A 27,798-nucleotide genomic window follows, 5' to 3' on the forward strand; every position below is an offset into this window, starting at 1 on the left:
GCGTACTTTTTTTCCTTATACAGTTATGTAACTGTATGTCACGTTTTAAGTCCACATGCACTTAAACTTGAAATTATGTTATAAAAGACTTTACAAATACGCTTAGTCATTCATAGCCGTTTATGTTTCTCATCCATAACGAAATCGTGAATTACGACCTACTTCGTTGATTTCCGTATTTATTCAAAACAGATAAAAAAAGCAATGAAGTCTTATTAACTCCCCAAAATCTTACCATAGTATTTAGGCACGGTAGTTGTCGGTTTGTCGAATAAGCAGAGCTATTCGTGGATGCAATACCTTAATCACCAAAGCTTCGCTAATCCGATATTGAATTTTATTATACCCGTAATTGGCCGAGCGAATCGTCGTATATCCGTGTTGTAATCGTGGTTAATGATCAGTACACAAAAATAGCTACAGGGTAGTGTTTTATAACAAAACAAAAAAAATCTACTGTGATCAAAATAGTTTTGTCATTTTGAAAGAATTGTAATAATACAGGAATAACTGTGATAATGGCATCTGAAAAAGGTAAGATTGCTTTATTATGTTTGATTTTTAGACGCCATTCATACATAAATGTTGACATCTATATATACAGTAGATCTGTAGAATACATCATGTATTATTGAACTTTTTACTGTTCATCGATCACGACAGAGTTTTTATCAGCCGGGAAAACAAACATATGTTATAATAGCGTATATGTATGACTTGACAAGTTTATAATTGAGCCGCGTCACGACAGCATAATGGGTTTGCGACCAGCATGGATCCAGTCCAGCCTGCGCATCCGCAGTGTGCAGATATAAAAAAACAATATTTTGAATGTATAATGATATAAAGTAGTTAAATTATATTTGCACAGGGGCCATAACATATGATTTTACTGTAACAAAAATAAACGGCAGCAAATATGAAATACATTAAAATAAAGTGTGTATTTATATAACATGTAGTCAGTAAACTTAAGTATATGTTCTGTTCTTTAAAATTGAACTACCCTGAGCCAGTCAATCATTTTATAAGTAAAGTAGTAAGGCGACTTTTGTTTTCAAATCGCTGTTAAAATGAATGGACTGTTCAAAATTCACAGGACAAAGCTAGGGCATTTATATATAGAACATTTTAAAAAAGTTTTACATAGATAGAACAGCATTTTAGCTACCATGTGAAGTTAACAAGCAATTACTGTCGAGTATGGTCTCAACATTAACGTATTAATTCAAAAGTCCGTGAAAACACTCGTATCCACCATATAGTTGTACCCGCTTAAAAAATTATGGAAATTTAGTGACTTTAAGATGATTATGAGATTTTCACTTATATGGTGTATTTTTACATACTTGAGTAATTTCAGTGATACTGACAAATGTTCATACAATATATTTGTAGATCTTACACATGAAACCACTCTAAAAACAATTAATAAATAACTATCACTTATGCAATATTTATCAATCTCCGTTTTTACCTCGGAGATTAACTTTGCGTAAGTGATACCTTCTCTTCTGTGCTTTGAACATTTAATATCCCTCTATTTTTACTCTCATATTGAAACCATGACATATACTAAGTGCAGGTGTTAATTTATTCATGTCATACAATGTGCACGTATTATATTTATATGCATCAGATGATATCAAGTTTGTCAGTAAACTGAATGAAGAAAGTCAGAAGAAAGCGAAAAAAGAACTGAACGAGTTGAATGACACAGACCGAATTCTTGCCGTGCAATCATTCAGACAGTGGGTGTTACAACAAAAATGGCTGAAAACACCAACAGGTAAAATAGCGTTCTCACATCATATTTTTTGTTGTTGAAAATACAAGTAAAAGAAACAATTCCAATAGACATCGGCAAAAGCTGAAAATGTCGCAAGCCTGATTTAATCCGTCAACAGATCATACTGGGTGATGATGCTGTTGTCACCGTCTACCCCCCCCCCCCCAGCACCGGTTTTAAGCAAACATGATTTTATTGATATGTGTACATACGCCGAGATTTAAAAAAACTTTCAATATTAACTTTCAATATTACCTTTTATGCCACACTTTTGGCGGCTGGTCCACACTGCTGGCAGCTGGTCCACGAGAAATGTTCATCTTGGTATCTGTTATTGTAAATTATGCAATTTCTTTTCCGTTTATTTCTTACTGACTGTTACTGTTCATTCTTTTTTTAGAATTTGAATTTCTGTTGAGATTTCTAAGAGCGAGAAAGTTCAGCCAACTTGAGGCGAGGAAAACATTGGAGAATTACTGGACGTGTAAGACAAAGACACCAGAATGGTACAGAAATGTTGACCCCAGTGAACCGGCTATACAGGAAATTATCAAAACTGGGTATATAGCTTTGATCATAACTTTGCTGCCAATGCATATTTAAAAATATCTATTTTTCAAGAAAATTTCAAGTTTAGTGTATAGTGCATGTCTCAACCGTATATTGATGTAATGATGTAATATTTACGTTTCTTCACATGGATTCCAATATTTAAGTTTCTGAAGAAAACCACTTCAGCCGGAGCAAGCGGACATTTACCTGATTACCAGATTCATTTAATCTGTGTCGATTGTTGCCACTTGTATCATTGTTGTCAATCCCTCTGAACTCTATAAGTTAAGCAAAGGGGGGAAACAAAAAACACCCGTACAATTAGTTTTTGTTGCACGTCGGTGTATAAGTTGTCCTGATGATCTTGTCTTTTCTGTTACCTATTGACACTGAAACGTAAATAACTGTTATAATGTTTTAGATAATATGAACTCAATTTATACAATGTATGACTTAATATTGAATCGCAAACTCAAGTATATCAGTTGAATAATTTAGGACTTTATTCAAGTTTTGGTATGATTATAAATTTATACCTTTGCCCGATATTGAATTCTGCTTAAGCCGTTGCTAGTGGGGTCGTGAACGTAAGCTTGAACTTACCCCTATAGTCTGATCCTTGAATGTTTCCAGTTTTCTAATTCCTTGCAATACTTACAAAACCATTATGCGAATATCAGCTTTTTGTTAATGCCTTCTCATGAGCGTCACAAGTTGACAAAACAAAATGCCATCTTTGTGGCTGATCGAACATAATTTAATTTGGAAAGTGCAAGTAACCGCTCACTCTCCCTAGCACCGGCTTAAGCAGGACTCAACATTGAAACATGAAAATGGCGAAGCTTTGAATTAAGAAACATGCTTAACCATTTCTTTTTTGCTTCAGATTTTATGTTGTACCAAAGGAGTTAGACAAACATGGTAGGCGTGTCATCATAGAGAAACTTGGTAAGTTACTTGTTATGTTACTTGGCAACATATATGCAAAAGTTAACACTATGATGGCTAACACATAATGAACCATAGTTTGTATGGAAGTGAACGAATCACTATGAAGATAATGGATCTATTTTTCTAAACGAATCTGGAATAGTTTTTTTGTAAGAATCAACATTTTTCTACCATTTATAAAAGTTACAAGTTCAGAAAGTTAAAAAAGATGCTCAGTAGTTTATTTTAATGGTGTTTCAAGGTGATTAGCTCTAATACATTTAGGCGGTGCTAGGGTGGTGTAAGATGCGTTGCACTTTAGTGTCGCTGAATATCGTGGTCAGACTCTTTTCAAACTGAGTCTGCAAGTTCCTTATAGTCTACTTACTTTCTTTTTTCAGATTTTTATTCACATGCCAAAGAACACTCACTTTCGCATTTCTATGCTGAATATTTTGTAAAGTACATATTCTGATAAATTTAAATAAATAAATGCTAATCTGCTACTGCGATTGATTAAGAGTAAAATGAAAGGAAAATGTTTGAGGTAAATAAATGATTTGACTCTACCAAAATATTGCAAACATTTCATTGTGAAATGCTCCCTCCTTTTTAATGGTCATCGTCCGATCTAATCGCATCTGCCCGGCTCTTTCCGTTAAACTTCGGATTCGGCATAATTAATCTTACATTTGATAGTTTTACTTCAGCTCGACTTGATTTAAATGATGTTAAGAAGAAATGGGGCGTAGACAATGTTTTCAGAGCTATTACATTGATATGCGACTGGGCAAACAGAGACGAAAATATACAAGTCAACGGTATTGTGGTATTTATAGACAACACTGACGTCACGATGGGTCACATGATGACGTTATGGAACCAAGAAAATGGAAAAAGAATTATGCAGTTTTATCAGGTTTAGTTATAGTTGTAGTGACGTTTTTGCTCCATGTTCTATATTTTGTTCTGATTTTGGTGCGGGGCACAAATAGATTCAAACCAACTTTAATAAACGCTTTAGGCAAACATCCAATCAGATTGTGCGAGACATTTATGTTTTGTTCCAAAAAGCGACACAACGCGATTTTTTATCTATTAAATTGTAAAAGCCGCAATAATGTTCCTTTTGATGAGTAAACTAAAATATCAAATATTTTTAATCCAAATGGAATTTCGGATGTATTATGTAAAACATTTTTTTTTAAATATTTTTTATCACCAAAACACTTCTCCGGTACACAGCAAAAAAAATCATCCGAATATTGATAAGTTAGGTCGTATAGACAATTGATGTGAATAGTAAGTGCCTAAGTTAAAGTTTACTCACGCAATTTGTACATTTTATAACAATTTCCGAATTTATAGGTTTTCATAAAAATAAGACAAAGCTCAGAAAGATTGATTAAACAACTGATGTTCTTTTTTTACAGAATTCGCTACCAGCTAGAATGAAGGGTCTACATTTGTACAATGAACCATCGTTTTTCGATGCCATGTATGCATTGTTCTCTCCTCTTATGAAACAAAAAACTAAAGATAGGGTGAGCTTATATTTAACCTATGCTAATTACTTGCGACTTTTAGCTGAGTGTGATGCTGAAAATAATATTTTATTGTTACAGACTGAGAGTTTTTACTATTTTCCGACCTTTGTCGCGTGATAAGTTCATGTTATGCATATTTTACTATTTTTAGATATTTTGTTACTATTTATAGATATATAGACGCTGTGTTACTAAAGATAAATATTTTCTACTATTTGATATTGTAATATTGTTAATATTGAGATGATTGTTGCTTCATCGTGGACGAAGTTTGATAGATGTGTACGAAAGAAAGGCCCGACTGCGCTGCCTGACAGTATCTTCCTGATATATGTTGTTTCTATTTATAGATATTTTGTTTCTATTTATAGATATTTTGCTACTATTTATAGATATTTTGTTACTATTTATAGATATTTGTTATTATTTATAGATGTTTTGTTACTATTTATAGATATTTTGTTACTATTTATAGATATTATGTTACTATTTATAGATATTTTGTTACTATTTATAGATATTTGTTATTATTTATAGATGTTTTGTTACTATTTATAGATATTGTGTTACTATTTATAGATATTATGTTACTATTTATAGATATTTTGTTACTATTTATAGATATAATGTTACTATTTATAGATATTTTGTTACTTTTTATAGATATTTGTTATTATTTATAGATGTTTTGTTACTATTTATAGATATTTTGTTACTATTTATAGATATTATGTTACTATTTATAGATGTTTTGTTACTATTTATAGATATTTTGTTACTATTTATAGATATTTTGATACTATTTATAGATATTTTGTTTCTATTTATAGATATTATGTTACTATTTATAGATATTTTGTTACTATTTATAGATATTTGTTATTATTTATAGATGTTCTTACATGGACGAAGATTAACAAAGGTGTATGAGGAGATAGGTATGTCCGTGTTACCAGACGAGTATCTCCCTGATGATTATGAAGGTCCTAATGTCGGCTCATGTGAGAAAATAGTCGGTATGTGTATAAGTTTTAATAATTGTTAATATGTTTTAGGCAGCATATGTGTCGGGTGTGTACATCGGCTCGGATAATATATATTGTTATAATAAATTGGTAGTAAAGCATGAAGTTAGTGATTTTTTATTGACACAAGAAATAATGTAATATTGAAAATACTGCTTAAGAAGATATTAATTTTAATATTTACGAATGCAAAAGCACAAAACTGATTATTTCTAATAAACTTGGTCACTTGAATGTTTACAACATCTTTCGCGCATGCAAGCATTGGTTCAATCAACTAATTAATTATTAACTAAATTGTATGAAAGAGAGAAAAACTTCAATGCTCGAAGTTTTGACGTTTATTAAATTCTTTGAATTTAGATGACTTTCAAATATTCTTGCTTTAAATGTGGTTCAAAAAATCCATTAAAAGATTAAATTCAAACATTCTTTGTAATTTACTTTTGCAGAAGAAATGTTGGCAGACATGCAGAGCAATGATTTCCGTGAATATATAAAACATCTCTCCAGTGACGAGTATGGAGTGGACTTAAAGGCACGTAAAAATGATGACACACCAGTTGCTTCGTTCAGAAAACTAAACGTAGACTGATAGAATTGTAGACTGACAAAAACTTACGCGTGACATTCGTGCAATTTATGCAAGAGATTTCTCTCCTTAGCAAATGTTCATACGTTATAACCTTGGAAAATATTCAATAGAAGTTACAACCCAGTGTTGTCAAGTTTTATTTATAACTTGGTGAAATTGTAATCAATCCATTCAGGTGAAAACATATGCTTACGTTTTAATTGATTGTATGAACGTATGCATATCTTAAAAAACTTTACATGTTTTTGATTTACTGATTGTATATGTGAATTGTAAGGAGATGTAAAAGCTGATATGATAAATACAAAATATGTAATTGATCGCTGTTACAAAAGGCTTAATGTGTAATGGATGGCTACTTTTGTAACGGAGGGTTATATATGTGTAACGGAAACTAGATTTGTAATGGAGGACTTAATGTGTAACAAAGGACTTAATTTTAAACGAATCATGAATGTGAAATATAAATGTTATTAACAGTTTCATGTTTGATTTAATTTTATTAAAATATCAATGCAAATGGATTAAATTAATGCAAGTGCAACTCAAAGAATTGTTGTTTCTCTTTATCTAACACTTTAATGAAATTTATGATAGATGATATATAAAACAAACATCACTTTAATTCTGGACCGCGTTTCACAGACAGTCTTAAGTCTGAAATCTTACATGTTGAATTATATTGAACTAAAAATAAGTCTGAAATCAGTCTTAAGATCAAAACTGAGACAACTTGGCGTTTCAAAAAGAAAAAGCGTCGTTACTTATGACTCGTATTTTATTACTCTTTTCAATGCATATGAGCAATAACACATTGCGAATAAAAGTTTTTTTTAAATTTTTATTCTCTCAGGAAAATGAGTTTGACTGAAGGTAAAAACATTAAATGGAACGACCTTGAGTTAGTCCTAAAGTTAAGACTTTCTATGACACAGCACAGCCCTGTGCGGAAACAATTGTTAAATATCGTTATTGTAAAATTTTGTAGTAAGATTTTTAAAGCCGTACAAACAAGTACACGAGAAATAGTTAAAATCCTGTTAATTTCAAGACGTGGAATTATATTATGTAAGCAAAGTGCAAATTTCGCCGTAGAAATGAAAACAGAATTAGTAAGCAAACATTTCCAGTTTGTTTTCATAGAAAAAAGGCATATTGTGACCATACAATATTTTAACATCTGGCAGTAAAAGAATATACCGCGGTATTGTGTTTTGATCGTAACATTTTATTTGAAAAAGACATACCGGTACCTGTCTTCAATCTTTACGGACAGTATTTGTCACTGAATTTTGAGACAATCTTTGCATTTGCGTCACGTTCCAGATGAGTGTTACTGAAATGTTTCCTAAATACGACAGTCGCAGTTTTTTTTATTAAAATACGGACTGATGATGAAAGCTGGTTTCACTATTTTACACCACTTCGCAAGTGTAACAATAAGATTTAGGCCACGAAAAATATTCGTCGACCATGCATTGCCAAACGTTTCACAAGTGTCACGAAAATTACGTACGTTATTTTTAAAAATACCCGTGGAACTGTTGTCCTAAGTCATGTTCGTCAAATCCAAGTATTATAGAGATGCCGTGAAAATTTATTTTTGAAAATTACTTAAAAGTTCGTCCTTCGACTGGTACGAAAGGTCTGATATTTTTTACATGTACACACAGGAACTACTGTAATCGATTTATTTTTCCAGATAAAAATCCACCATATTCTCCAGATTTGGCATCCTGTGATCTTTTCCTGTTTCCTTTACTGGAAAGTCCTATTTTATTGCTACAAGAGAAGAAATGGACTTGAGTCGACCATTTTTCAGTTATTGAAAGGTATACCTCAGGAGGTCTATGTTGAAGAATTTGAAAAATGGATTTGTATTTCTGTAGGAGGAGATTATTCAAGAGGGTTAAAATGGAAAATTGTGGAACATTTGCTCTTTTGTTAAATATATATTTACCATATTGCATTACCTATTGTTCCATCTTCGTACACACGCACGCACACACACATTACGTATTTACTTTGAAAGACAAGTACATGTACAATTAGAAGCGCTACTTTCCACATACAAAACTGAAGAGCAATTGGATACCAACGTATAGAAAAAACGCCTATGAAGAACATCCAAAACGGCAAAATTGAAAATGTTGAAGGCTCAGTTTAACTGAGTCTGTTTAGGAAAGGTACTGCAAAGTAAGGGCTACCGTTCAAGCCCCCTAGCACTAGGTTTCATTAGAATCCAACACTCGACGTTAAATTGTATGATTTTGGATCCAGAATCATCTGCAGATGTGTTCATACGGCGGTTTCAATAGAAGCCACAACATGAAAGGTTAGTGCCATTTCAACATACAACTAAATATAATAGATAATAATTATTTTTGTGTGTTTTATATATATATGATAATAGGTAGATATATGTGACAATTTAGTAGTATGTGTTATGTATATTTCCCTGAATAAATCGATACGAACGGTATTCTGTTATTTTTAAACAATATGACGTCACGCCGAGTCCCATGATGCCGTTTTGGAATCAAGAAAATGGAAAGAAAATACTTGTTTTTCTAGTAATAATGTATTGGAATAGTATTTTTATTCTTTTAAACAAACGCACATTTTTGAGAACGAATCCAGTAATTGTTATGAATAAAAACAAATAATAAAAAAAATAAATAAAACAAGCAAACAAACAAGTAAAATTTAAAAAAAAAAATGTTTTTTTTTATCAAATCGGATGTGATAAGGATAAGAACAAAATTCAAAAATTAATTATGAACAATTTAAATATGTTTTTCTTTCATAATTTTTATTTTATATGATTTATTTTGGTATTATTTATAAAATGTAAGTTATCAATATGAAAACGTCTATATAACTATTTTGTTATTATGTATTCTGTTATAGTTTTATTTTATTTACCTTTCAATTATGAATACTCATATAACACTCATTAAAATAGTTGATCCCTCTCCGGTTTCGTCCGTGAAATATACGATAATTAACATTGAATATATAAGTTATGTTTTTAAAATACGCATACTGTCATCACATCTGGAATAGCAAAGGTGGTTAAGTGGTTGCCTAATACGGAAGTGGTCGGCGGTTCAAGCCCTAGCCTACTTTTGAGATTATTTTTACCTTTCTTCATTTTTGTAGCATATATTAACGGAAATGAAAATGATTTATTTGTTGGTTGCAAACATGTACACATGATATGGAGCAACTCAAAACACTGTTTTTGTCTCGTTTTGTATGGTATTATATGGAAATTAAGTGCCATCAATTGACTTTTTCAGTCGATTGAATTTAAGATATTTATTCTTAACGGTGTTATTTAAAATGAAGATAGCCTTTGCCAAAATACGTGGAAAACATATTAAAACAAATCAAAAATCATAAAAAAACAATCATGTCTTCAACAATGCTGAAACTAAAATAAGAAAAACACAACACATTATAAATGGCGTGGTTTAAGAAACAAATATAATTTAAAACGCTATATAATTCAACTGAGTGATTAAGCCTTTAAACTACCCTATATTCACTAACCTAATGTAGAATTCATTATAAAGTATAAATGTAATTGTTTAGCGTGACGGGTACTGTATGTATTGTTATAAGATACATAAATTACAGTAAAATTGTCTTTCTTTACGTTAGTGTTTTATAAATAAAACATGCAAAATTCAAAATATTTGAAGGATTACAGTCGACTCTTATTATCTCGAAGACATCGGGACCTTCCAAAAAATATCGAGATAACGAAATGTCGAGATAAACGTATAAGATCTGAACAAAGCAGAAACTGATTTTTACAAAAGACACGTGCAAACCTTACGTCAAATGAACTAAGTATGATATATAGAGGATATTCAAGTTTTTTCTATAAATACATGATTTATTTTCATCAAGTGGTATGAAAATAAATATTTCATGAGTGGCGGTAGCCACAAGTGAAATATGGTAATTTTCATGCCACAAGATGAAAATAAATCATGTATTTATAGAAAAAACTTGAATTTTCTGTTTATTATATACATTTTTCTCTTTTTTGACATTACAATTTGAAAGACTTTCCCTTAAATTTTGTGCACTGACAGAATTTAAAAGAAAGTAGTCTGGCAAGACACCAGTGAAAATACGGAAGATATGTTTCACTGCAGTGAAAAATAAATTTTCACAGTGAAAATACGGAAAAAAGAAAATACGCATTTTATTTTATCAATATTTGTCAATATTTCATTTTTAAGTATGTAATAAATCCATGTCTTGTTTTCTTGAGCCTAATGTATCGCAAAGTCAGTATTTAACAAAGTTACATTAGCGGAAATACGGGTGTCTATTATAATCAAAGCACAGAAGGCGCTGAATTTGTTTGGGTCTCAGAATGTCAGAAAGGTGAAGGTTGTGAGATTATAAACCAATTTGTTTGTATAGTGTCACCAATGCTGTTTCCAGTGTTATAACCACAGTAAATTGGCTATAAGACTAATTGCAACACTGATATTGAATTCAATGTTTATTTGGCTTAAACAATTAAAAAAACAAACAAACAAACAAAAAACAATAAAAAAATCACATGAGTTGCCTGAACTGGGATATGAACTCCAGTCCTCTCACTTCTAAAGCGAGCGTGTAAACCCCTCGAAAATGGGGAGTTATAAGAGAACAGTCTGAAGAATACCATATTATTCTAAATTAGAGTTTGTAACCCTTATGAATTTCGATATATTTTGTTCACGGTAAACCTGTTGTTTAACGTTGTTTAACATTGAAGTAAATAATCATGGAGCTGAATATAAGCATGTATATCTATAAGAATAACAGAATATTAGAAATCATCGACCAATCCGGAACAATTTTTTAGTTACGAAAATTAATGCGCCTGCCATTTGACAATCTTTACGCAGTGAACTCCCCTTAATTTTTCGGCGTTAATGTACATATGAAGGGAAGTAACCGCTTTAATACGGTGTCCTTATCGTGCCATTTAGAATGTCGTCCGTCGCGTCTAAGGGTAGACACACGACAATGCGAAGTGACATCGCGACAATGCGAAGCGACGCTCGACAACGCGAAGCGATATGCGACAATGCGAAGCGACGCTCGACAGTGTCAAACGATATGTCGCACTGTCGCCTAGAAATGTCGCGGTAAAAAAGGGCGACATTTAAGAAATGTCGCTTCGCGTTGTCGAGTGTCGCTTCGCATTGTCGAGCGTCGCTTCGCGTTGTCGCGATGTCACTTCGCGTTGTCGCGATGTCACTTCGCGTTGTCGCATTGTCACTTCGCATTGTCGAGTGTCGAGGTTGGTAGAAGTGCATACCACGACACTCGACAATGCGAAACGACAACGCGACAATGCGATACGACGCTCGACAATGCGAAGTGACACTCGACATCGCGAAGCGACATTTTTAAAATGTCGAGTAAATGTCGCGTTATTTTTATGATTTTTACACCGCGACGCTCAACATTGCGAAGCGACACTCGACAATGCGAAGCGACACTCGACAACGCGAAGCGATACTCGACAACGCGAAGCGACACTCGACAATGCGAAGCGACATTTGGAATAATATCGTATCGCATTGTCGTGCGTCTACCGGTGCTTGGTCAGAATTTACTAACTCACCGACAAACGGTGCGATCATGGAAGGGGTCGCACTAAACTGCTGACGAATTAGCTGACGATATAGAATATATAGGAAACTGCTGACCAGTTAAACAAAGAAGGATTATCGAAAACTGCTGACCAGTTAGATAAAGAAGGGAAAACAATGAAGGTGTCAAATTGCCGTTGGTGATATTACAGGCGAGGTCGAGAAATATACTTGATAAAATGTTTTTCAAGATGTCAATATTACAAATGATACATATTAATTATAAAAATTTAAATTGATATATACTGTATATTTCTCAATTTCTTTTGATATAATATTTTATTTAAGTACCTTAATGAATTTTCTTCTATGTGTTATATATTGGTTAAAATTTTAAAAATGGAGTCAAAATATTGTGTACGAAAAATCATAATTTGTTTCGAGTATGTATAAAACTATGCATCATAGGTTAAAATATATACATGTACATATACGTAATGTATATTTTAACAAAATATAATTATTATGTCGTATTTAGTGCAAATATGAAACAAAGTGATTTCTGTTTCCTTATTTGTTGTTCGTATAATTGTATAAGTAATATTGAACAAAAATTAATAATGTGCTAATTGTTATAGTTAATAAGCTTTTATTACATTATAAACAACATGTTTCCACAGATATCCATTAAACTGATAATTTATCGAGATCGATATGCCCCAAGGTCATATTAAAATCGATTTCACACGCGACGTGTCATTCTTGATTTATCTATGACAAAATACAATAAACAGTCAAAAATATGTTATTAAAATGCTGACCATATTGTAGAATCTGCTGAAAAGTTAGATATATAGAGAAAAATATATTTAAATGCTACGAAATTGTTACTCATTATGCAAATTTAATATATTTTATAAAATAATGTCGACATTTAATTAAGTAAAAACACTGCTGACCAATTTAATGTTAATTCAAATTGATTTAAGCCGTAAAACTCTCTTATTCTATATGGTCAGCAAATTTAACGCTCTTTACATTCAGGCGAGAAAATGCTGACCAGTTAAACATATAGTAGAATCTGCTGACCAGTTAGATATATAGAGAAAAATATATTTTGCCGTGAAATTGTAATTCATTTTATAATGTATGCAAATTCAATATATTTTATAAAATTATGTCGACATTTAATTAAGTAAAAACACTGCTGACCAAATTAATATTATTTCAAATTGATTTAAGCCGTAAAAGTCTTCTTATTCTATATGGTCAGCAAATTTAACGCTCTTTACATTCAGGCGAGAAAATGCTGACCAGTTAAACATATACACATGTAGTAGAATCTGCTGACCAGTTAGATATATAGGGAAACTGCTGACCAGTTAGAAATATAGAAAAAAATATATTTTGTCGTGAAATTTTAATTCATTTTATAATGTACGAAATTCAATACATTGTATAAAATTTTGTCGACATTTAATTAAGTTAAAACACTGCTGACTTATTTAATATTAATTCAAATTGCAATTATTGCTTTTGAAAATACATTTTTTTTCCGTTACAAGATTTTTCTATTGAAATATCACTAACAAGAGATTTTGATAAAACTCATAACATCATAATTCTTTATAAAACATTAATTCAAATTTTTGCATATCTTTAGTGGTATAAAAAGCTGTTTAATATATCCTTTTAAAATCACGGATTTATATTACATGTAGTAATGTTAATCCGTGTTAAAATGTATGATATTATGGTACTTTAAATGTATATATTAATTTAGTTTATAAACATAGTCATATAAATGCAAAAATTAAAAATATAATTAAAAGAATAAAAGTAATTTCCCATCTTTTTATTACCCCCTACGGCGTGTTTATATATCTTCACACCTTCAATGTTTCCCTTCTTTGTGTAACTGGTCAGCATTTTCCGATAATCCTTCTTTATTTAACTGGTCAGCAGTTTCCTATATATCTATATCGTCAGCTAATTCGTCAGCAGTTTAGTGCGACCCCTTCCATGATCGCACCGTTTGTCGGTGAGTTAGTAAATTCTGACCAAGCACCGGTAGACGCACGACAATGCGATACGATATTATTCCAAATGTCGCTTCGCATTGTCGAGTGTCGCTTCGCGTTGTCGAGTATCGCTTCGCGTTGTCGAGTGTCGCTTCGCATTGTCGAGTGTCGCTTCGCAATGTTGAGCGTCGCGGTGTAAAAATCATAAAAATAACGCGACATTTACTCGACATTTTAAAAATGTCGCTTCGCGATGTCGAGTGTCACTTCGCATTGTCGAGCGTCGTATCGCATTGTCGCGTTGTCGTTTCGCATTGTCGAGTGTCGTGGTATGCACTTCTACCAACCTCGACACTCGACAATGCGAAGTGACAATGCGACAACGCGAAGTGACATCGCGACAACGCGAAGTGACATCGCGACAACGCGAAGCGACGCTCGACAATGCGAAGCGACACTCGACAACGCGAAGCGACATTTCTTAAATGTCGCCCTTTTTTACCGCGACATTTCTAGGCGACAGTGCGACATATCGTTTGACACTGTCGAGCGTCGCTTCGCATTGTCGCATATCGCTTCGCGTTGTCGAGCGTCGCTTCGCATTGTCGCGATGTCACTTCGCATTGTCGTGTGTCTACCCTTAGACGCGACGGACGACATTCTAAATGGCACGATAAGGACACCGTACTTTAAGGAGTTTGGACTACTTTCGGCATTTGCAAATAAGAACATCAAGGTCTGAAATTTCGCTACCATTATTTGTTTGGTCTGACGACCATAACAAATTAAAAACACATAGTGAGGTTTACTCAGTAATCCGCCATTATAGAGAATTACTCAATGGATGAAATGTAACCCGCTTTTGCTCCTAACAGCGCAGTGCGATTTTGTAAAGTAGTCCGACCTCATTATCGCCGTTCCTGGACGGCGATATATACAATTGACAAGACTTGAACAGTTCTACCTGCATTTATATATATAGATGCGTATATATATAAATGCGTGTATAGAAAAAGTAAAAAGTCGAGCGTTGCTCAAGCCCGGCGGTGGCTCTTATTATAATGAACATTCATGGTCATTGACTCATTTATCATGTAGGCTACAGGATACCAATTATGTCTGTAAAGACTCCATAGTGTAAAAACATTGTTAACTGTTGGCATCTTTAATATGATTAAAGACTATTCAGATTCTAATCTAATATTGGACCAAAGCCTGGTCAGACTGCACTAATGTGCATGTTAGTCTAGATCCATACTAGTGTCAAAGGCTTAACATTTCCAGTCCCAACAGGTTACACGTTAAAAATGTCTTATAAAATGTTGTTTTTTTTTGGTGTTTAGTTACGTTCACCCTACTCAGTAGTTTGTACCGATATTTAATGACAGAGTACATATTTTTTAGTATTTGTCTTTCATTCGTGTAGCATATCCGGTTCAACACTATGGCCATGCTTGTGTAAAATAGGATCTGTAAAGAAATATTTTTATGATAACACAAAGTTCACCAAATAGGTAGACGGATAAAGTTTTAATTAACAAACATTTAATAGTGTTTAGTTCACGAATAAGAAATTGAAATTTAATTTGCAAATTAAAGTCATACTGAGTATACAATCAACAATCATTTATGATAAGTGTATCTATCAAAACAGCATAAACTTTCATTCAGCTTAGACAGACAAAAAAAAGATAACGGTGGAGTGTTTGACCTTAAAATAAAGAATTCCATTTTTTGTTTTGGTAATACAACACTTTGTTTCTGTATATTGGTTGTTATCAGCGTGAATTATTTTGATGATATGCGTTCCTAGATCCGCTGGTATTAGCCTTCAAGTTTTCCATTGATGTATATATTCTTTAATTTCATACATAAATAAAACGGGAAATCTGCTCCTATTTCTACAAATAGTTAAGTTGGAATTTTTCAGGCACGTTACGCTTATTCTTTTAAGATCAAACAAAAGATATTCGTTCCGCAAGTTTGAAACACAAAACGGATTATAAAATTGATGAGTATATTTCAGTTCATTTAATAATTTAACTCATCTCTCATTACATGCAAGTATTCTTTAAAACTATTTCTTTTTTCTCATTATTAAAACTTACAATGTAAATTACTTAATTTAGACTGTTTATAACAATGGTCATATATATGATTATACTATTTAAGGTACCAAAGCATACACCACCTTTTCATCATTTGAACCGGTGATTCGAACAATACAATTGATTTATACTGAAATAAACAAAAATGAAGAGTATGTTTTATGAGACGTGCATGGCCGATAGAAGAGCACATGAGGTCTTTCTTCACAAGTAAAGCTTATTAGGGTTGTTGACCTCGAACTACTTGCCCTTCACCTGTGGGTTCCAATCTTACTATCAAACTAGCATATGGAATGTCTGTGGCTCTACTCAGGTGCCAGTTTGTGCTTAAGATAATGTACAGAGGCTCACATGAGGTCTTATAGTTAGGGTTAGGGTTTTCTTCAAACAATAAAGCTGAAAAGTCGCCATATGACCTTTAAAGTGTTGGTGTGACTTAAACCGAACAACAACAACAAAAAAACATTATATTCATTTTAACAATTCTGCTGTTTTTATATTTTCAGAACTATGTCTGTAAGACGATTTTCCTGTTTTCTATACATGCTTTGTCCGTTCATCGTGCAAGCTGTTACCAAAAATATCACGTGTCCTGCCTCATGTGAATGTGACACTTTCTTTGGAATGAAGGTAGTAGATTGTGCTAACCTCACTGATGTTCCGTCAAGTATTCCCGAGGACACCAATTGGTTAGATTTAAGCGGGTGTAATATATCCCGCATTCATATTCAACCGCTGGAAAAGCTCTTCAAATTACAAATCTTCACCTTTCAGGAAATAAATACAAATGAGGGGAATTACAATCTTACGGCCTTGGACTTGCCACTTCTAAATGAAATAGTCGTCAATGGCGGCGTTTCTACTTCTATCCCACAGCTGTTACCATCTTATATTGGTGAGCTTAGTGTAGCAGAAAACAATCTAGGCACTCTAAAGTCTGGTAGCTTTAAGAACTACCCAAACTTAGAAACGTTAACTTTGTGGGACTGTATGTTAACGAAATTAGAAGCTGGTGTATTTGATGATATTCCTTCCCTTTCCTCACTTGAGTTTCATAGCAACAATCTAAACGAAGACAGTTTTCCTTTGGACGTATTCAAGAAAAACCAAGCACTTGACTCTGTTTCATTTTTTGATAATGAATTGAAACACGTAGTGTCCAATCTTCCAAGTTCTGTTACAAGTGTCGATTACAGCGACAATGCCATTTTTGAGCTTAGGGCTTATGACTTCAAATCTACGCCGAATCTGATATACTTGTATCTTCAACAAAATATGGTATGAAAATTACTGTTCATGTGAATATGTCGTCATTGTTATATATATATATACTTATATATAAAACCATGCATATAATACTTTCAAAAGAATTGCAAAACAAACAAAAACACATAGAAAGCATAAATAAACATAGCGTTATCTGTCTTTTTCTTACCACACTCATGTTTTGGCAATAATTAAATCACAAATGTCACGTTTAGTCATTTGATTACTAGATTTTACAAGAACGATATTTTAGAGTAGATAAGTAAAAGCACACGACCATGGAGTTATTACATTTATTAAAATTTCCTTTGTTCATACTAAGATATCCACAAACAACAGTCTACAAATGTTTATACCAGAGTTGAATATAAATATTACAACGTTTATTTCAGATCACAAATGTTGAAGACTTTGCTTTTGATGGGTTAGACAAACAAATCTCGTTGGACATGAGTTACAATAACATCAATAACTTAAGCAGAAACACATTAGCTGGTTTAACAGGACCCTATGAATTACATATGAGTGGTAATAACATCAGTGTGGTGGATAAAGATGCATTTAGACAACTCGTCTCTTTGCAGGATCTCAAACTAGATCAAAACAAGGTAAATATTACAAAGACTCCTCTTGATGAAACTTATTTCTTTTTATTGCTTCAAATACACGAAATAACCAATATATAAATAACAACAACACGTAAACATCAAAATATTGGTTGGGTTACCATGGCAGAGTTATGCCCCTTTTACTTTGAAAATAATATGAAATTTTCAGTTTCCGTTCATTATCTCCCAAACGGTACAACACATTCAACTCAAACTTGACAAATGGATATGTCATGAGAATTCGAATTTAGTCATGGTTTGATGATTTTTTGCAGAGTTATGCCCCTTTTACTTTGAAAATAATATGAAATTTTCAGTTTCCGTTCATTATCTCCCCAACAGTACAACACATTCAACGCATACTTGACATATGGATATGTCATGATAAAATACACGTCAAGTACGATTTTGGTTATGGTTCAATGATTTTTTGCAGAGTAATGCCCCTTTTACTTTGAAAATAATGTGAAATTTTCAGTTTCTGTTCATTATCTCCCCAATAGTGTTACATATTCAACTCAAATTTGACATATGGATATGTCAAAGGAATGCGCAGGTCAAGTTGGAATTTGGTCATGGTTCGATGATTTTTGGTAGAGTTATGTCCCTTTCACTTTGAAAATAATATGAAATTTTCAGTTTACATTCGTTATCTCCTCTAGGGTATTACACATTCAACTCAGATTTGACATATGGATACGTCAAACAAATGCACAGGTCAAGTTTGAATTTTGTCATTATTCAATGATTTTTTGCAGAGTTATGCCCCTTTAACTTTGAAAGAAAGGAAATTTTCAGTTCCCTTTCATTATCTCCCCAACATATTCAACTCAAATTAAAGATATGGATATGTCATAAGAATGCATTGGTCAATTTCGAATTTGGTCATGGTTTGATGATAGCTGACATACTTATCTCTCTTGAACTTTGAATTTTAAGTTTCCGTTCATTATCTCCCCAATGGTTGTACACATTCAACTTAAATTTGACATATAGATACATCTTAGGAATAAGCAGTTCACGTTTGAATTTGGTCGTGGTTCAATGATTTTGGACAAACTTATCTTTCTTGAATGTTTGAAAAATTTTGAATTTTCAGTTTCAGCACTCATACTTTTGTGGAAATGTATGTGGCCATTATTTTGGCTACAAATATGCAATATGCAATTTACAAAAGGTTAAGACTGAATAACTTCAGTGCCTTTACCGGTGTATAAAAATGGTTTATGTTAACATTGAATAGTTTTAAGGTCTTGGCATGATGACACATTTCTAGTTAATACTCTATTATACAAGATAATAACGAACAACATTTCATAATTCTATTTTTTTTGTCATGTTATTAATAGAGTACATTTATTGTATCCACTATCCACAAAAAGTAAGTAAAAAATCATATTGATGCATACATATGTGTTTACTATCATTATAAAAATTTGAGTTGGTACACTACTTTTCTTTTAAGAGTAGTTTCGAAGTGAATATAAGTATTGATACAAAATCAAATCATATAGACCATACTATAATACCTGTTTCTAAACTCATGCATGTTCATTAATATTCTTATATCATTATACTATCAACTATTTGTCCTTCCGCATTTAATCATGAAGCAGAACAATCATATTTACATAATATTTTCAGATTGTACAGTTGGAGGACTTTACCTTTCAAAGCATGGTCGATTTACAAAACCTGGACATGAGTTACAACAATTTATCTGCAGTTACTAATAATACCTTTGCCGGGTTAACCTCACTTTTATGGTTCAACTTGTCATATAACTGGATAACAACCATTGCGCAAGATGCATTCAAATCACTCAAATCAAGCGACATTGACCTCAGTTTTAATAGGTTACAAAGTCTTCAGGTTGAGGTTTTCTCTCATCTTACAAGCACAGCTAATGTAAGACTAGCTGGCAACTTGTGGAATTGTGATTGTCACCTAAGATGGTTGAGAGAAGCACTGGACAATGCCACTTATACCATTCAGCTTCCGTACACTCTCAAATGTGCAACACCAGTCAAGCTCGCAGGAAAATCTTTCATTGATCTTAAACCAAGCGATTTTGTGTGTATGTAGGACAAAATTTCATTATTCAAATAGATATTTTATATGTCAAATTTGAGCAGACTTTTATATGTAAAATGCTTGATCAGATAATAATTATGTACTAGACACACGGATGAGAAAACATCGTTCAATATTTTATACGTCATTTATTATTTTACGCTTTCCCGTCGGAGAGACAAGAGGCAATCTTCATAACGTAAAATATTTCTTTTTTCCGAACCACATTTTGAATGTGTAATACATCAATTACTACAATTTGCATGTTTGAAAATTTGTAAAGAATTATACAGGCACAACAACATTGAAAAGATATAATATTGTTTGAACCGAATACACAACTTTGCGAGTACAATACAATATATTTAGAGTTTATTGATCCTGAGTTGCAATAACATATAATAATACTTAAAGTACTGAATAAATGAGGTTTAGAAATTTTGAAAAATTTTGATTGTTGTATTCCTTGTATCATCCGGTATTTTTTTGGCCAGTGCTATAGTACGTGAGAGATGTTACACTTTCAGACTACTGAGTAAAGCCTAGTCCTCAATTTTATAGCTAGTATTTGTTGATGCTTTCAAGACAAAGGTCTATGTTCTTCATCATATAGTGCAATTAGTGTTTTTGACATAATCTGAATAGATTTTGACGTCGTTTCTGGCATCAAATGAATCGAATTGATCTTTATCAATTTTCGAAATCATCTCATGTTTAATGCCGTTTTTCATACAACTGCAGGTTAAAAAATAAAAGAATCCATTCAATAATGAATTATGAGACTATGTCAAGATATATATTATGATTATGTTCAATACAGAGGTAGAAGTAGCTATTCTTTTTCACAGTAAAAATGATATTATGTTTTGCCAAGCGGATAAGGTTATATAAGCTTATAAACGCGAGGTGTTACAACTATATATACAGTATAACCTAAATTTAATGATAACGAAAATTGTGTGTAGTTAATTTTTAAGGACATCTTTACCTATTTAATGGTTAACGTTTTGCATAATTTATATACTGTCAAGACATTATCGCCAGTTTTATAACATATACTTATTGAAACATAATCATACGGCTTTACTATACTGTTACATTTTATTTCTCTTCTCCTTGTCAATTATATATATCTGTCACTCACAGTTACTATGGTTCATTAAAAAAAACATTGTTAACCCTTGACCTGCTGAATATTTATACAAGAAGTCAATATTGGAATTGAGCCTGTTAAGACTCACGATATGCATGCTAGTCTGATTCTATACTAGTGACAAAGGCTTAACATTTTCAGTTCCAACAGGGTATAGGTTAAGAATGTCTTCTGAAATGAACATAAGGCCTGTTCAATGTGTGTAACGATATTGAATGACAGTATTTTTTTGTGTTTGTGTTTCATATATCAGGTTCAAACCTATGACTATGCTTGTGTAAAATAGCACAACATGGAAATTATGTAATATATTGTACTAGTTTGGAAGGCAGAGCCAATTTTCACCTATTAGACACATGTTTTAATTAACACAATAAAAGTGTTAGATTCACGAATGATAAATAGAAATTTATTTATTATTTATTTACATTTTTATTAAAAAAGTTATTTATTTATTTATTTATTTATATTAATTTATTCATTTATTTATTTATTTATTCATTTATTTATTTATTTATTTATTTATTTATTTATTTATTTATTTATTTGTAAATTGACATTCATTTATTTATGATAAGTATATCTCTCAAAATAGCACAAACTTTCATTCAGCTCAGAAATTATATACAAAAATATTTACGAATGCAATCTGTTTTGATCTCTTATCTCATTTTTTACATTTGTTTTGGCTAGAACTTCAGAAAAGGTAGTTTTTAACCACTCCAAAATATTAGAAACATTTTATTTCATCTGCAACAGAAGTTAATTATAAACATATATTTTTTTTAGATTTTAAACAAAATAACGGCGGAGTGCATGAATTCCATATTTTGTTTTGGAAATAAAACACTTTGTTTTTGTATATTAGTTGTTATCAGCGTACATTATTTTGATGATAAGCGTTCTTAGATTCATTGGTATGGAGCTTCGGGTTTTTCGTTGACAAAGGTATAAATTGTTTAATTTCATACATTAATAACCCGGCAAGTTTTCTCCTATTCATATAAATAGTTACGTTGGAATTTTCAGGCTTATTCTTTGAATGTCAAGCAAAAGGTTTTCATTCCGCAAGTTTGAAACACTAAACTGATATAAAGTTGTTGTTTTAACTGTTTAGTGGATAATTCAACTACCAAAATTTAGCTAATCTATCGCATGCAAGTATCCTTTTTAACTATTTCTTTCTTTATTATTATTATTATAACACTATTATTTGATTCAGACTATTAATGAAAATGATCATAAGATATGATCATACTTTAAAGGTAACACGGCTCTATACCACCTTTTCATCATTTGAAAAATATCTCTCGAAGCCGCTGACCTGAAAATTACAAATAGTTTGAAACTAAAACACACAAAAATGTAGACTATTTTATGGGATGGGGATCCGTGGCCTAGAGTTAAAGATTGTTGTCTTCGAACCGCTGACCCCACACCTGTGGGTTCAAATCTTACCAGGGACTTCGGATTCTTTTATGTGAGGAAGCTATTCAGCTAGCTTATAGAACGTCGGTGGCTCTATTCGGGTGCCTGCTTATGCCTTTAATTATGTAAGGAGGGGCACATGATGTCTTCCTTAACCGGTAAAGCTGAAAAGTCGCCATATGTCCTTTAAAGGGAAGGTGTGACTTAAACCATTAAAAAAAATTTTTTTTTTCATTTATTTTAACAAATCGTCTGTTTTTATCTTTTCAGAACTATGTCTTTTAGACGATTTTCCTGTTTTCTATACATGCTTTGTCCGTTCATCGTGCAAGCTGTTACCAAAAATATCACGTGTCCTGCCTCATGTGAATGTGAAACTATCTTTGGCGCAAAGGAAGTAGATTGTTATAACCTCACTGATGTTCCATCAAATATTCCTGAGGACACCAATTACCTAGATTTAAGTGGGTGTAATATATCCCACATTCCTATTCAGCCACTGGAAAAGCTCTTCAAATTACAAAGGTTCGCCTTTCAGGAAATAAATACAAATAAGGAGAATTACAATCTTACGGCCTTGGACTTGCCACTCCTGAATGAGATAGTCGTCGATGGCGGCGTTTCTACTTCTATCCCACAGCTGTTACCACCTTATATTGGTACGCTTAGCGTAGCAGAAAACAATCTAGGCACTCTAAAGTCTGGTAGCTTTAGAAACTATCCAAACTTAGATTCGTTATTTTTGTCGGACTGTATGTTAACGAAATTAGAAGCTGGTGTGTTGGATGATATTCCATCTCTTTCATTACTTCAGTTCAATGACAACAATCTAAACGAAGATAGTTTTCCTTTGGACGTATTCAAGAAAAACCAAGCACTTGACTCTGTTTCATTTTTTGATAATGAATTGAAACACGTAGTGTCCAATCTTCCAAGTTCTGTTACAAGTGTCGATTACAGCGGCAATGCCATTTTTGAGCTTAGAGCTTATGACTTCAAATCTACGCCGAATCTGATATACTTGTATCTTCAACAAAATATGGTATGAAAATTACTGTTCATGTGAAAATGTCGTCATTGTTATATATATTTATATATAAAATCATGCATAAAATACTATTGCAAAACAAACCAACAAACACAGAAACCATAAATTAAAATATCGTTATCTGTCTTTTTTTCTTACTGAATTGAGGTTTTGAAAATTATTAAATTATAAAATGGCACGGCTAGTCATTTGATTACTAGATTTTACAAGAACGATATTTTACAAAGGAGTAGAAATTAAACGAAAACGCAAACGACTATGGAGTTATTACATTTATTAAAATTTCCTTTGCTCATACCAAGGTCTCCACAACAATAGTCTACAAATGTTATGTTTATACCAGAGCTGATTATATTAGAACGTTTATTTCAGATCACAAATGTTGAAGACTTTGCGTTTGATGGGTTAGACAAAAAAATCTCGTTGGATATGAGTTACAATAACATCAATAAATTAACGGGAAACACATTAGCTGGGTTAACAGGAGCGTATGAATTACATATGAGTAGTAATAACATCAGTGTTGTGGATAAAGATGCATTTAGACAACTCGTCTCTTTACATGATCTCAAACTAGACCAAAACAAGGTAAATATTACGAAGGCTCCTCTTGATTAAACTTATTTCTTTTTATTGCTTCAAATACACGAAATAACCAATATATAAATAACAACAACATGTAAACATCAAAAATATTGGTTGGGTTACAAGTTCTTCTAACACTAGATAAAACCTTTCGTATGTCATGTCAAGACAAAATCATGTCTGCATAGAAATAAACACACAAATCGGAAATAAGGGAGATCCCTCGAGGGCAATGAAAAGAAGCAGTTGTCCCTTGTCCCTTTAATTCCCTTATGGGCCCCTTTTAGTTCTTATCATTTCACTTATTTCATGTTTCTCCCTTCCTTTCGCCACTCTTGATTCCTCTACTGGTTTTAGTTCGGTGGCTTCTGGATGTCCTGCTGCTGCAGCTGGAGTGTAGGGGGGGGGGGGCTGCGTTCTCTGAACGTTGCCTTTGCCTTGTTGATCTTTGCTCTCGTTTGTTTTCTCAATTAGTCAAATTTAATGGAATGTGTATGTGTTCTTCTGTCCCATAAGAACGGCTCAGTATTGTTATATTTTTCTGGTACTTCGGGATCATTGATGCCAGCACTATTAAGTGTTGAGAATTGAGTACCGCTCAAGCCGGGGGTGTGAGGGATGTTGCACTCAGTCATTATCCCTCATGTACAGACTTAGCCAAACCACGTCTGCAATGTTCATGTAATTCTGTTGTGATTAATTCTTCCGAGGGATCACTTTGTTTCCAGATTTTTAAGCATAAATCAACATTCAACACCATTATGTTTTTGCATCTGTGAGTGACCGCATAGATCTAGAAAGAAAACAATTTACTAAACTGAAGTAAAGTAAAAGTAATTTTTTCACCTGCCATACAGCACTTGACACCTGCTGACCCCATGATATTACGTGACTGAATTGAGATAGACAGTAACATTCAGAATTGTTGTTAAATGTCAAAAGTTAGCAGCACTTTGTTAATACTCTATTATACAAGATAATAACGAACAACATTTCATAATTCTAAATTTCTTTTGTCATGTTATTAATAGAGTACATTTATTGTATCCCCTATCCACATAAAAAGTAAGTAAAAAATCATATTGATGCATACATATGTGTACTACCATTATTATAATTTGTGTTGATTCAATACTTTTATTCTAAGAGCATTTTCTAAGTGAATATAAGTATTGAGACAAAAAAAATCATATAGACCATACTATTATACGTGTTTCTAAACTCATGCATGTTCATTAATATTCTTAAATAAATTTGTTATAAACTAATTGTCTTCCGCATTTAAGCATGAAGCAGAACAATCATATTAACATAATATTTTCAGATTGCACAGTTGGAGGACTTTACCTTTCAAAGCATGGTCGATTTACAAAACCTGGACATGAGTCACAACAATTTATCTGCAGTTCATAATAATACGTTTGTCGGGTTAACTTCACTTTTATGGTTGAATTTGTCGTATAACTGGGTAACAACCATTGCCCAAGATGCATTCAAATCATTGCAATCAAGCGACATTGACCTCAGTTTTAATAGGTTACAAAGTCTTCAGGTTGAGGTTTTCTCTCATCTTACAAGCACAGCTAATGTAAGACTAGCTGGTAACTTGTGGAATTGTGATTGTCACCTAAGGTGGTTGAGAGAAGCACTGGACAATGCCACTTATACCATTGAGCTTCCGTACACTCTCAAATGTGCAACACCAGTCAAGCTCGCAGGAAAGTCTTTCATTGATCTTAAACCAAGCGATTTTGTGTGTATGTAGGACGAAATTTCAAATAGATATTTTATATATCAAATTTGAGCAGACTTTTATATGTAAAATGCTTAATCAGATAATAATTATGTACTAGACACACGGATTAGAAAACATTGTTCAATGTTTCATACTTCATTTATTATTTTACGCTTTCCAGTCGGAGAGACAAGAGGCAATCTTCATAACGTAAAATATCTCTTTTTTCCGAACCACATTTTGAATGTGTAATACATCAATTACTACAATTTGCATGTTTGAAAACTTGTAAAGAATTATACAGGCACAACAACATTGAAAAGATATAATATTGTTTGAACCGAATACACAACTTTGCGAGTACAATACAATATTTTGAGAGTTTATTGATCCTGAGTTGCAATAACATATAATAATACTTAAAGTACTGAATAAATGAGGTTTAGAAATTTTGAAAGATTTTGATTGTTGTATTCCTTGTGCCATCCAGTTAAGGATCTCAACAAAAAAGATTGAAATATTTTTTTGGCCAGTGCTACAGTACGTGAGAGTTGTTACACTTTCAGACTACTGAGTATAGCCTAGTCCTCAATTTTATAGCTAGTATTTGTTTATCCATTCAAGACAAAGGTCTATGTTCTCCATCATATAGTGCAATAAGTGTTTTTGAAATAATCTGAATCGTTTTTGACGTCGTTTCTGGCATCAAATGAATCGAATTGATCTTTATCAATTTTCGAAATCAAATCATGTTTAATGCCGTTTATCATACAACTGCAGGTGTCAATGCTTTGTGGCAGTCAGTTGTAAAATGTTGCCCCGTATTTCTCTCCAGTATAGTTATATTTTTGATATTGTAATAATTCATTCTAATACTTCACTGTGTTGCTGTTTGATAACGTTAATACAGGTGTCACGGAACCTAAGTGACGTTACACTTTACTTTATCTCTTATGAACAAATTCCAGTACCGTCCATGAACAGACATAATGAAAAAATGATGAACAAAATGCCCAAATGACCCAGCAACAAAGGACTATCGGCAAGGAGCCAAGCAGGACCCCCAACAAAAAAACAGGGAAGAGCACAAAGCAAACTCAGCCTGCATTGTTTTAAATTTTGCCGTGTTTGCCGTTCTTCGGGGATTATGTTTTCCTCTGTTTCATACAATTTCCGATACATCCCGTGTAAAGCTATCTTTTTACCATGGACATTCACCCTCGACATTATAATAGCTCAAATGTTTTATTCTCTGTCTGTTTGTTTGTTGTTTTTTGTTTGTTTTTTTTTTGTGTGGGGTGGGGTTATTTTAAGTCAACTGTCCTTAACGAATAACTTTTTTGCAATAAAGGATATGAATATTTTTTAAAATATATTAAATCATACGCATGCACAGTGCGTGTGCTGGAATACAGATATAGTTACCCGCACTCCAGAGCATTGGCCCATTTTTTCTGAGGTTAACATATTTGACAACAGAGAAAAGGATAGCGATAGAAATATCGTATTCAGAACCTCGTTCATTGGTTTCTTTTTCTCGGGTTTCAACATTATTTTTTCATGGGACGTGTTTTACTTTTTGCCTATGAAATAAATCAAAACACTGAGGAATAAATCAGATAGCGTCGTGTTTCGATGCTCTTTCTATTATATAACGTTTTCGAGGGCGTTTTCATTATGTGAAATGACGTGTATTTTGACTAAATTCTTCAATCAGATTAATAGT

General features: G+C 32.5%; 3 protein-coding genes across 3 annotated transcripts; all 3 read left to right on the forward strand.

Annotated features, from left to right (window-relative positions):
- The first annotated feature begins 360 nt into the window (after positions 1–360).
- On the forward strand, positions 361–6,982 carry LOC132724316 (alpha-tocopherol transfer protein-like). The gene is made up of 8 exons (XM_060709157.1): positions 361–534; positions 1,640–1,789; positions 2,190–2,349; positions 3,228–3,289; positions 3,982–4,190; positions 4,705–4,815; positions 5,711–5,834; positions 6,296–6,982. The coding sequence occupies exons 1-8, from the start codon at positions 519–521 to the stop codon at positions 6,436–6,438; spliced, it is 975 nt and encodes a 324-aa protein (XP_060565140.1). The 5' UTR covers positions 361–518; the 3' UTR covers positions 6,439–6,982.
- An 8,944-nt stretch (positions 6,983–15,926) lies between these two features.
- On the forward strand, positions 15,927–20,622 carry LOC132724322 (insulin-like growth factor-binding protein complex acid labile subunit). Its single transcript, XM_060709164.1, has 4 exons — positions 15,927–16,083; positions 16,683–17,454; positions 17,835–18,050; positions 19,695–20,622. Exons 2-4 carry the CDS (start codon positions 16,687–16,689, stop codon positions 20,133–20,135), a joined length of 1,425 nt encoding a protein of 474 aa, XP_060565147.1. The 5' UTR covers positions 15,927–16,083; positions 16,683–16,686; the 3' UTR covers positions 20,136–20,622.
- A 1,653-nt stretch (positions 20,623–22,275) lies between these two features.
- LOC132724324 (insulin-like growth factor-binding protein complex acid labile subunit) lies at positions 22,276–26,529 on the forward strand. Its single transcript, XM_060709165.1, has 4 exons — positions 22,276–22,433; positions 22,975–23,746; positions 24,125–24,340; positions 25,662–26,529. The coding sequence occupies exons 2-4, from the start codon at positions 22,979–22,981 to the stop codon at positions 26,100–26,102; spliced, it is 1,425 nt and encodes a 474-aa protein (XP_060565148.1). The 5' UTR covers positions 22,276–22,433; positions 22,975–22,978; the 3' UTR covers positions 26,103–26,529.
- The last annotated feature ends 1,269 nt before the right edge of the window (positions 26,530–27,798 follow it).

The sequence above is a fragment of the Ruditapes philippinarum genome, unplaced genomic scaffold (genome assembly GCF_026571515.1).
Source record: "Ruditapes philippinarum isolate M1 unplaced genomic scaffold, ASM2657151v2 ctg1036_1_1_1_1, whole genome shotgun sequence".
NCBI classification, from domain to species: domain Eukaryota; kingdom Metazoa; phylum Mollusca; class Bivalvia; order Venerida; family Veneridae; genus Ruditapes; species Ruditapes philippinarum.